At 50.8% G+C, this 12,041-nt stretch overlaps 1 protein-coding gene across 1 annotated transcript; it reads right to left on the minus strand.

The window, feature by feature from the left end:
* Positions 1-138: 138 nt before the first annotated feature.
* On the minus strand, positions 139-11,814 carry UBE2Z (ubiquitin conjugating enzyme E2 Z). The gene is made up of 7 exons (XM_054801729.1): positions 11,442-11,814; positions 9,792-9,864; positions 7,870-8,057; positions 5,843-5,954; positions 5,119-5,231; positions 4,491-4,581; positions 139-2,690 (listed from the first exon to the last, which is right to left on the minus strand). Exons 1-7 carry the CDS (start codon positions 11,765-11,767, stop codon positions 2,520-2,522), a joined length of 1,074 nt encoding a protein of 357 aa, XP_054657704.1. The 5' UTR covers positions 11,768-11,814; the 3' UTR covers positions 139-2,519.
* Positions 11,815-12,041: the final 227 nt, after the last annotated feature.

A 12,041-nucleotide genomic window follows, 5' to 3' on the forward strand; every position in this document is an offset into this window, starting at 1 on the left:
GCTATTACAACTGCAGTCTCAGAGGATGCAAACGTGACTCCAGCTAAACAATCTCGGAGTGACACTGAGAAACTGTTCTGTAGTCCTCTCTGCTCTGTGAATGGGTTGTTGTTCCACTAAGGAGTACCACAGTCTAGATTCTGCCAAAACAAACTTTATTGCACAAAAAAAAATCTTATGTACAATAGTATATAAACAAGGTATCTTAGAGTGACTCTTGTGCATATATTTTCAACTCAATTAGGTCTAAAAATCTGTTGCTAAAACATCTCTGCCTAGAGCAGTCATTTGAGGATTGTCACTTTGAAATGGAAACATTCAGAAATGGTAGGACAGACAACATTAGAGCTAGAAAACTAATACTTCTCTTTTACAGCCACATGCTAGTTATGTGAATAGTGTCCACAATAAGGCATTTTCTTGTTTCGTTGTATCGGTGGATGGTAACGCCACATGCATCACAAACAGATTTCAGAACCAGCTCTGCCCTGGGAAGGCAGCAGAGTCACAGCTCTACCCACAATGCTACTGAGTGGTGAAAAACAACGTGACATTTACAATGGGATTAAAGAGGCAGTAAAGCAGCACACAGCTCATGACTTCTCGGGAGACCCCTCTGCCTCCCCGAGACCTCATTTTGAGGTGAACACCACTTTATTTACTCTCGGCTGCTGTATGTGTTGAGCGAGTCCTATGTAAGTTCAGCTTTCCCTCAAGGGAAGACAGGGTTTAAGCCTAAATCAAGCTAATGACAGACCCAGGGGAGTTTGCTTGCTAAAGAGAAGAAAAAAGAAAAAAAAAAAAAGGTTCCCGAGTTGTTAAACGGCACCTTAACAATTCAGAAATGTTTCCACCTTTCAGCTTTTCAGAGCTGCTTAAGCAGCAGTGTGCAGGCTTCTGAGTTCTGCAAGAGTCGATATCAACCACAGAGACTGAAAATAATTCACTGACGCATGGGGCATTGCCTTTCTGAACAGCGCGCGGCAGGGGTCTCCTGACCCCTCTTCCTGCGCTTTTTTGAGAACAAGGATGACTGCGTTGGAAGTTCTCCCACCACCGTCAGGAGTCTGAAGCAGGGCTGAGCTGGTGGGAAGGTGTTTAAGGAAACTGGGAGAGGGCCCAGGACAACGTGCAACTTTGTGCTTAGCTTTCTATCAAAGCTCCCGTAAAAATAATTAAAAAAAACAAGTAGATTAAGCTCTTTATCAACAAAACATTATACTGCTCCAATCAATCATCGCCAGGCTCATTTACCTGGAGAAACCGGGTATTTCACCTCCACCCAAGTTACATCTTTGATGTAATGGCACTCGCAGCCAGCAGACACCTCTCCGAGTGGCCGGCCTTCGCTCACAGTAAAAAGCTGCTGTTTAAAACGTTCAAAGCACTGAAGTGTTAAACTCTACAATACTCAGCTGGCTTGCGCTCGGCCAAGTTTGGCAAAGGAATTTGTCAGTAACAAGGCATACACCTCTGAAGAACTCCACCCAGAAACGGTGGCTTCGTTAGCTAGAATTGCCCCTTATTCTAGCGTTGCAATGTGATGGATCAAGGTAGCAGCGGGGAGTGAGGTGGCAGGAGGAAAGAGGGAGGAAAATAAAATGCTACACTGAGTAGAGAGGTGGAAAGCAAAGAGTATTTCAGTTAAGGAAACAAAACAGTTCCGTTCAGCCAGAATAAAATATTTCTCGAATGCTAAATTCAAATCAATGCCTTGAAAAATAATACACAAACTGGACTTATTTTTAAGTGCTCCCTCCATCTCTGAGCAATGATTTCCTCACCTTCCCTTCCCCAAAATGCCAGAATGAACACACCTGCACCGGATTCTTGCAGTTTCCACTTTTCATCCGCCCCTTTGTGCCTGAAGTCTCAGTGGACGAAGTCACCCAGGGCTTGAGTAAAGCTTTCAGAAAGGAGCCCACATTCCACCACTGCTCTTTATCTTTGGTCTGTCTAGAACAGTGTCTAGAAGAAAGACATCAGGTAGATGGGCTCCACAGAGCAGGGAGGCTCCATCTCTCCCAACCCGCACAAAAAGGTTTCTCCTGGGCACACGGTCCGTGGGCCCTGTCATACCCTGGACTCAAAATGCTCCCACAGCTACAGCTCCACGTTCAGCACGGCCCCACGGAAGGGCTCACTGTCTAGGAACAGAAAAGCTGTAAAGAGGATTTGCAGTCTAGATCTCATTCTTTAATCAAATGGAGAAAAAAAAAAAAAAAAAAAAGAAAAAACCCAACCAGTGTAGGTGTTTCCAAAAAAATAACCTGATGCCACATGCTCCGGCTTTCTAGCATAGTAAGTACCTTTTAAGAGTAGCCTGTCACAAGCTTGGCTTTGTCTAGCATGAAGTCGTCTCGTTCAGCGTTATCCACCAGAGCAGTAAAAGGAGACAGAAGATATCCTGCAGTTTTCTCCGCTCTGGCATTGGTTTGGTTGTCGAGTCTGTCAGGGGTACTCTAGAGTGTGAAGACAGAACATCCCCACGGCTTGGCCTCTCCACTGTTAACACAGCTCTAAGCTTTAGAGCAACCTTGAGTGTCTGTCTCTGTCTCGGAGGAGCTGCTCTCAGAGTCTATTTCTGTATTCTCCTGCTGGTGTTTCTCTTGCACCTTCTGCCGAATTCCTTGCAAACGCACTAATAGGGACTGATAGTCAAAGTGGCCTCGTTTTTCACCAAAAGGATCCTGGAAGAAAACCATAGATAAGCCTATTAATACAGACCGTTATCCTTCTGGCAAGAGGCAGAAAGAAAAAAGCAACTGGGCAACAAATGGTCAAAGACTTAAGGGTTAAATCCCATCTTATGTTGGAGAGAGGCCCCTAAACTTTCCCCTGTGGTGGTAGAGGGTGAAAACTGATGGTAATTTCTGTTTGGAGTCTCTTTTGGGAAACCTTACAAACCCAAGCAAACATGAGAAACAGATGAAAGGCTGGGCAGACATGGGTTGGATTTCTACCAGCAGCTTTGAAGAAGTAAACTATTTCAAAGATTTCGTCTCAGGCCTGCTCCAAGGAGGCAGGGAAAGTGTTACGAATGAAAACCCCTAAAATCCAGAGGCCAAAGACTTGACCACACTTTATATTAGAGCTACAGACCCTTTCCAAATGAAAGCATCACTATTCTCAGTTTAAATCAAGGCCCTAGCTGAGGTGCAGCCAAGTCAGAGGCAGAAAGTCTTTGGAGATTATGTAGCATTTGCTGCTTTTATCCCCGTCCCAGGTCGAAGATGGATTGCCAGGGCTATGTGTCCCATCTGATGGGAATCTTTGGTACAAGCCCCAGAGCTAACAAGACAGCACATCTGGCAAGCACTCAACTGATACTGAGCCCGGAGTGACTTCATTTTAAATAAAAGGTGAAGACGACGACAGCGCCATCTCTCCAGCACGCTGCATTCATGCTTCCTGCACCGCTATTTACAAGTGAGCAGAAAACAGACCGTGGCAGTCGCTGCCTCTAGGAACTGAACACAACACAGTCCCAGGCCACACTCCATAAACCTGTGGGGACAGCAGCTGAGCCCCAGCTCCTTGGAGAAGAAACGAGCAGGCCACTCCTGACAATCCTCTAATGTCGCTGAACTTCACTACACAGCCTTCAGTTCAGTACTCTGCAGGCACAGCCATTCCTTATGGGAATTTCTCACTCCCAGCATCAACTCCTCTGCTTTAGGAGCACTTTCAATTTATGAATTACAGAGCCAGTGAAGGCACCGACAGGAAAAAAGGGCTCAGAGACACAAGATTATTAAATCAACCACCTCCATCTTTTCTTAGCAGTGGGATTTCTCAATGAGTCAGACAAGAGGTGGCTGATGAGGACACATCTGTTCATATGCAAATAGCTCAGCAATCTATTCTTTTAAAGTCTACTTTCCTGCAGAAACAAGCTCCTGTATTCAACCTGTCTAGATGTGTCTGTGTATTGTCGCTCTTCCCCCATCCCTTCCTCCTCCGGTAACTTTTGACTCAGCCACTTTCAACTTCGTCTGACAGAACAAGGAGCGTCAGAGCAAAGTTCCTATCTGCTGTATGAGCAAGGGAACCTCAGAAAAAGAGAAACTCTTGCCAGCGTCCCAACAGGCAAATGCTGCTACGGAGTTCAGTTGCCACCAGCATTGCACAACCTGCATGTGCCCTTCCTGCTTAACCCCAAATCCACCTGAAAGCAAACGGTTCTGGTTCCACTGCTGAAAGAAGTACCCGCTTGCCTGGAGAGTGGCTCAGGTCCAGCACTCCAAGAAGTCTAACAGCCTTGAAAACACTGTGCGCGCACTCTGAACTTGGGGAAGGTGGTGGTTTATCCACAGGAACGTCTCAGGTCTCAGTTTCACGGTTGATTCAAAGTCGGAATATACGTTTCATAGAAAAGATCCAGATCCATGCCACGTACCTCTAGGTGGTGGCACGTTGTTGTCTGTCACTAACCACACACCCTTATCTAAGGCAGCGTGTTATCAACAACCAAATTGTCTGCCACCCACCTGCATTGTCTGTCCTTGGAGATAAAGTCTCTCTTTACACACCCCTTCGTAAAAGTCGTAGTATTCCATGAAGGATTTCTCCATTACACCCCTGAACGCAACAAGAGAGCAAACAGTCAACACAAAATGACAGCGTTACAACAGTCACATCATTCAGGGTCACCCCATCCCACCGAACTCTAGTTCATGTCACCATCGTGGGCACCCATACAGGGTGTCCCAGACAACTAACAGGGTACGGCGGGGCAGGACAGAGTGAAACGAACTGCAGCGTCGCTACAGCTGAAGAGATTCTGCACGTGCTTCCACAACAGCTGTGCTCCCCTCCCTCCGAGGTTTGGGTTTTTTCCCCCCTCAGACAAGGCACATTTATTCTCAAACACAAGTCAGAGGATGCAGCCATTGTGCACACTAACACAGCCTCTGTCAATGCTCAGCTCCTCGGCACCACACCGATGCAGCCATCCACTTTGAGGCAAATAAAACAACTCTTTGCTGGACCAGGGAGAGTGAAAGTCTTGCTCTTCCCTGAAGCAACTCTCAGGATTTCAGGAAGGGTAGCCAGAGAAGTTGAGTCTGCTTCCCCACACCCACTTTCTTAAGCTCCCTCCATGCCTCCCTTCCATACCGTAGCGGCTCAGGACAGGGACACTTTCCTTCCAGCATGTCACACACTGCTACCCGGATGGTCTCATGCCGAATGCACTCGTTATAGTTCTTGCTGTCCCCGGGGTGCCTCTCCTGGAAACAGAATTTGGGCCAGTGAGTCCATGCGACGGGAATGGCTCTTCATCTCTCCCTCCTGGGCCCAATGAATTTCACTGGTGCATGAACCCACTACGGCTTTGTCTGTTCTGTGTATGCTGAGCTAATTTATATTGCAAATGAAAAGCTGGCCACATTTTACACGTCTCCAGAGCCTTGGACTCACACAGCTGTGGAGACAGGTCAACTGATAAAGTCAGCACAGAAACCTGCCTGCCTCTCAGATGCTGGAGACCGTGAAAACCTGAGCAGTTTGGTTCCTGCATGACAATAGGTCCCAAGAAAGCCATTTCAGGAGTCATGTAGCAGAGAAATGAAGAGCCATCCCATCTCCCCAGCAACTTCTCAAATGCCTCTTGTTCTTCTGTTACCTTACACGTACACGAGCGAGGCAGCCTCCGGTTCAGAGCTGGCTTGTAACTCCCCCTCAAGCTCTGACTAGAGGCAGAGCAAGCTGGAAAAGAGCCAAGCGACATAACCTACTTTTGTTCCCATTTCCAGAATGGGATTTGCCACTGGGAGCAAGGTGTGGAGGGAAGAGAGACAAATAGCTGCAGAACCAGAGACGATCCACCTCAAACTCTCACCTGCTCAAAGCCGGGTTCGTTGTGATAGGGGTTCTCAGTCATCAGAGACTGGATGGAGATGAGGACTGAAGAGATACTTTGTGCTGGGCTCCACGCAGGCCCGGTCCAAGTGCTGAGGCATTAAAACAGAAAAGCATCAATTAACAACGCAGGACTGGCCCAGTGAGCACTATCCCTGCAACTACCAAAGATCAGAAAGCTTGGGAAACCACATCTACACCTTACAGAAGCGCGACAGGAAAAGAAACAGCTGCTACAGATACAGAAAGCACTGGACGCTGAGAAAGTTTTCAGGGTCAAAGTTGTTTATTCTCTCAACCAAATGAGTACTTTAGCTTGAGCAAGACAAGAGAGGCTGGTAAACTTCACTCCACTGCTAAGACACACAGGGCATCACACGTGAGTTGAGGAAAAATAACATTTCCAAGCATTTTACAGGGCACCTTAAAGCTATGGCTATCATCTCGCACAGCAGCCTGGAGCAACACAAGCTACCAGCACTACCATATGTCAAAACCAACAACTCTTTAAGAACTGAAATCTGATTTTCAAGACTCAAACAAGACCACCATTGTGCAGTCTGTAATGCAGACACTCAGGTCAACGACTGCCATCAAAAGCACTACCGGATGCTCTGCTCTACCCATACGCACAGGGTAGCAAAAACCTTTGCACAGAACAGCATAAGCAGAAAAAGCTGTTCTGCTGCTTGCCCTTAATATCCTAGTTCCAGATACAGCCCTGTCTCCCTGTGAGCTGAACAAGGATGCGCTGACCCACATATGCTCTTCCTAAATCCTTTCATTCGCAGCTCCCTCTGCGCTTCCCATTTCTGCAAAGGCCGAGGCTCTTTGTTCACTCTTCGATAATTTAGCTTCCATGCCAGGGTTACAATCGCAAGAGCAGCAAGGCAGCTTGCGCAGGAGCCGCTGGGCATTCGGACCCCCAAGATATCCCCAAGCCCTACACATTTTGGTGCTTTGCAGATGTTCGCATCCAGCTCACTGGATCAAGAAAGACTCCTGTGCTGAGGAAGATGCTTCCCAGCACAGTGCAGCTCTCACCCAGCCTTGGGCCAGTATCTATCAGCTGGTGGGTATCAGCTACTTGGACCAACTTTGGTATAAGTGGCACTGCTGAAACCACCCCGGCAAAGGCAGTCTTCTAACCGCAACAGCGCTCAGACTCTCGCTGGTTGATCAAATCCCTACAGCAATCCAAGCCATCGCTGCCCCTTCCTCACCTGGCTGCCGTCACTACCTCTCTGCGGCAGAAGGAACCAGGTACGGCAGGCATCAGTCCAGAGTCTCAGCAAAAGCCTTTCTTTACCGGCAACTGAAACTGTCACAGCTGGGGTCAGGAATATCACACCACGGCCAGGGTTCCTCTGGCAGAGCCCTCAGAGCCGTTCAATCAACCTGGACTTTCACGTGTTTAAAAGTCAAGCAGGTGAATAACAAGAATTTGCAGCAGTGGAGCCTGTTGGAACAGGCAGCACAGGAGCAGTGCTTGTAAATCATTACACCCACCGCTCAGCCCCATTCACTGCGTGTAGGTGGAAGCCCAGAGCAGTCAAATGGCTCTCAAGGAAGTTCTTAGCGGCCTTTAATTTTATTTATTTATTTTTAAACCCACACAGAGAGAGGAAATTAAAACCACAAAAACCTACATTCAAAGAACATTAAGGATCAGGCTGCAAAGCACAAAAGCAGAAGAAACGCAGTGCTCGGGCCGAGGCTTTGCAAGCGGAAGCAGGAGAAAAGCGACAGCGTCCACTGAACTTCATGCTTCCCCTGCCCTGTTCTCAGGTGCTTTTAAATACAGGTTAGACTCTTATTTCAGTAGAGGAATTTGTGCTGCGTTATGACTCTGATTCTGCACACGACTTCACAGAAGCATAAAGGTGCATCCAAGCACGCGTCTGGGGCAAAATCAGGGCACAACGCACCGAGAAGGATGCGCGAGGCAGAATACAGCCTGCAGCCACCTCCTGATTTCCCATCAAAACAGCCAAAGTCTCCTCTTACCCTAGAATACTCAGGCAGACTTTCCCATTGCGGTAGAAGTTGGGGTTAAACCTCACTGTGTTATTTCCCGTTGTCATCAGTTTGACCCTTGGTGGGTGGATGGGATAATCTGGAGGACAGCGAAACAGGAACAAGAAGAAACCCCCTTCATAAGGCGTGTCAAATGGGCCTGTGATCAATGCATGAATCTGGAAAACAAAAGCCCGTCTTGCGCACCACTTCAAAATTGTGCAGCACCGTCAAATCCTCAACAAAGCCAACCGAAGGCAAGAAACCTCCACCCAGGCAGCAGCACGGAGGCAGCATCTTCCACAAGCACACGCCATGTGCGGGCCATCCTTAACCCTCCCTCCTTCCCCCGTTAGCCAGAGCCACTGCTGCGCACTTCTCTTCCCCTCTGCCACGCTCAATGTGCAAAGCAGGTTTCCAGCGCAAGGTTTGGCCAGAGTCCACAACAGCTGCCTCCCATACATCTCTATACAGCCCAAACCAGACTGAATCACAGTTCAGCTGGTAAGCGCTGCTTTAAAAAAAAAAAAAAAATCAAATATGAAAAAAAATCTAATTTTAGAAAGAAAAAAATTCAGAATTTCTGCCAAAACTAGAGCATTCCTCCATTTTATGGTCTCGTGCTGATTTGTTTCGTCTTATTGAAACCAATCGCTCAATTTCCTCTGCCAGGATCCAAAATTAAGACCCTATTCTCTCCATGCTAATTACCCTCAAAGATCCCAATTGTATACCAGGAAATCTACTCCCTTGGGGCTAGCAAGGAAGCTTACTCCCCAGGTGATCCCAGCCATCTCCCGTAATGATCCTCCATAGGATTTCACCCAAGGCCGGTGTTCTACAACCTCGCATTTCCCTTCAAGGGCATTTTGGCATTTTCAGCTTCCAACGCCGAGGGCGGCCGGGTAAGTGCCCCAGGTGGGAGCTGCCTGCAGAGACACTCCCTGCCTGCTGCCTCCAAAATCCCAGGGGCCCTGAGGCAGGTGCTTACGTGGGGAATTTGGGGGAATCTAAGGGAATGCCACGTTTGTCAGAGGGGCGGGAGAAGTGCACAGCAGAGGAAAAAAATCAAAGCGACCCCACAGACACACACACACACCTCTCCGAAATTGGCACAGCCAAACCAGGTGACACTGGCTGGAGAAAGGGCAGCACCAGCCAAGAAACACACTGGATGAAGAACATGGTTTGAGCAACCTCTGCCTCCCGCTCGCTGCATTCTCTCTGACATAATCTGAAACTCCCAGTCCTGGAAACCCCCCCTCCGAGGGGCAGGAGGTGAAGCTCCGGGTCAGGAGAGGCCGTAGCCATGCCTGTGTCCCGAGGGAGCAGGTCTGCTGGAGCTGCTGCATGGGTCAGACCCTGGCACTTGTGAGGACCAGACGGGCAGCTCCCCGGGGCACAGGGTCTCGCTGCCAGCTCACAACAATTAAACATCTCCAGTTTCCACAGGCGGATTATAGACACTCCAGCACTGCTTCTGGCAATGGAGGTTTCTTATTTCCAGCTTCCTTGAGAAGCCCCCCAGGCCAACAGCTTTCCATGAAGCTCTCTCTTCTGAGCTGTTCTACTGATTGTTTTTAAGCATTGGAAGGATGAAACGAGCAGGATCAGAACCCCACTGGTTCACAAGGCCACTAAAGCAGTGCTGGCTTTACCTGTGGAAGCTCTTCAGATCCCTGTGACAGTATCTCTCCACAGAGCCAGTTTCCTTGAGAGCCTCCTCCCATTTTAAATGCAGCCCATCTCAACGTCACCAAGAAAACTGGAGCCTCATTACGCTCTTGCGAGACTCACCCCGAGTTCTCTCAAAACATTAAGGGAATACGCCATTTGGGCAAACCCTTAAAGCAGCCATCAACAGCAACATACAGAGAAGCAGAAAGTTGAACCAGCTCCAAATCTTCTCTTACCTTGGTCATGTCGTGGGGATCAGGCACAACAAACATTCCCGGGGGCGGCTCCTTGTAAATGGACATGATATCCCTGAACAATGGAAACAGGAATTAGTCAAGATCTCCCTTGGCGTTCATCAGCCCATGCAACGTTCTAGACGACAACTCTGTGCACGGACACAAAGGGACAGACTTTTAAGATGGAAACTTGCAACTCGTAAAGAGCTGGACGTTTTGCTTTTGCCTCTGACTGTTTTCTGGCTGATGTCTTTCAATTTACCCAAAAAAAAGCTGAGGCATTTCAAGAGCACAAGCAGCATTCAATTAATCCATACGCGAGGCATCACCCCAAGCACACCTTGACTACCTGCCACCTTGTATTTTGCCACGGATCACCTCCAGCAGATAAAACTTCAACTACAAACTTCCCCTAAGGTAGGCATTTAGAAGTTCTCTTCGGTGAAGTTTGCTGTTTAAAGGATGACTTTCCCACCCCATGTTTTCCCTCTTCACACTCTGACTATTTACAGGAACCCTGTCGCATACCCAGTCATTTGTGTTCCCCAAACATACTGTGACTCAACTGCCTTTGGGTTTAATCAGACAGCGGGTTCAAGAGTTGTTAAGATGCAAATACACACACAACTTGATCAAAACGCCCTCCTCTCCTTAGGAATGTGGACTAAATGAACCGAAGTCACAAATCACCTACAACTCTCTGCAGACTGCACGTAAACCAAACAGCACCCGTTACCTTCCATCGCCAAAAAACCTCCCTCCCATACCTGGAGCTGCGCTGAGCTCCAGGACAAGCTCCCGCTTGGGAAGCGACCAGAGCTCTGAGAGATTTCAGGGTGAGAAGAAGCGTGAGAGCGACAGGAGAGCCTCGCCTTCCTGCCTACCCTTACGAGGTTGGTGCTTTTGGCATTTGGATTGGAAACTGCCCAAATATCTGGTGCCATCTTTGGAAGACGTTATACAAGATCTAGAACAAGGATGAGCAAGAGCCTGGCAGGCAGCAATACTTGCTCTGAAGGAAGAGGAAGAACTTGTTGAAACGGTGCCAGCACGTCTAACAATACAAGAGCATATTGCTCGTTATATCAAAGGCTATCGACACGCCGAGTTTCACCAGATGATCCTTTAAAGAGCTAGAGCGGCCAAACGGGCGGGCACCAGCAGGAAGGAGGACCACAGACAGAGAAAGAGACCCCGGGTGGTGGTTCGGGGGTCCACGGCTCCAGGGCAAGGCGAGGTGCGAGGCTCCATCCTCACCCAAACATCTGGGCACGGAGAGTCCCGGGGCACGGTGGGGACCGGGTCTGTCCCCAGAAAAGCCCCGGGGCACGGGGAGGGACCGGGGTCTGTCCCCAGGCCGGAGCCCCGGTCTCCAGGGCCGCTGGTGAGGGGGTGGTGAGGCCCAGGGGATGGTTACCGCCCCGAGGGTACCGGGGACGAGCCAAGCGCCTCTGCCGCGAAACGAGCCTCGCCCCCCCCCCCCCCCCAAAACACCGGGCAGGGCGACGGGGGCTCCCCGGCTCACAGCTGGCCAGGCCCGGGGCGTGGGGGGGGCCCGCGAGGCCGGCGGAGGCAAGGACCGGGGCCACCCCCGGGTCGCTACGGGAGCCGGCCCCAGGCAAGCGCCCTCAGCGCCCGGGGCTCTCTCACCGTTTGATCCGCAGGAGGCAGGCCGGGCTGGGCCGCTCGCTGTCCCAGTCGCCGCTGACCGTGGGGTCCCAGAAGGCCGAGTGCGTGAGGAGCGCGGCCCCCGCGGCCGCCGCCGCCGCCGCGATGGGGGCCCCGCCGCTCCCCGGGGCCACGCCGGCGCCCGGCGTCGCAGCGCTGAAGCCCGCCGCCGCCCACAGCTCGGCGGGGATGAAGACTCCGGGGCTCCCCGCGCCACCGCCCGGGCCGGCCGAGGCGCCCCCGCTACCCGCCGCCGCCGCCAGCACCGCGGCCGGGGCCGCCTCCTCAGCGGCCGGACTCTCCGCCATTCCGCGCCCGGCCTCGGGGAACGCCGCTTCCGGGACTCCGCACCAACGAGTCCGCCGGCCAGAGCGGCCCCCGCCCCGCGCCTCCACCACCGATCGCCGGCCAGAGCGGCGCCTCCCCCGCTCCCCCCTCCCACTACCGGCGCAAACTCTTCACAGCCGCCCGGCGCCAGAGCGCCCCTTGCACAGAGACGCCTCCTCGTAGGCTAGAGTGTACCACTGGGAGCAGCGCGCCCCCTGCCGCGCGGGGGTGTTCCCAGGCTGGAGGAGGCCGAGC

This window comes from Grus americana, chromosome 22, assembly GCF_028858705.1.
Source record: "Grus americana isolate bGruAme1 chromosome 22, bGruAme1.mat, whole genome shotgun sequence".
In the NCBI taxonomy this organism is placed as follows: domain Eukaryota; kingdom Metazoa; phylum Chordata; class Aves; order Gruiformes; family Gruidae; genus Grus; species Grus americana.

What these genes read in the sequence shown, in the direction of transcription:
- UBE2Z (XM_054801729.1), bottom strand. Translation starts at nt 11,767, where the DNA reads ATGGCGGAGAGTCCGGCCGCTGAGGAGGCGGCCCCGGCCGCGGTGCTG. An exon ending in GTCTGCCTGAGTATTCTAGG is followed by an intron (nt 5,955 to 7,869) that starts GTAAGAGGAGAC and finishes TTAATGCCTCAG; the next exon opens with CACTTGGACCGGGCCTGCGT. An exon ending in CCCTGTCCTGAGCCGCTACG is followed by an intron (nt 4,582 to 5,118) that starts GTATGGAAGGGA and finishes TGTTGCGTTCAG; the next exon opens with GGGTGTAATGGAGAAATCCT.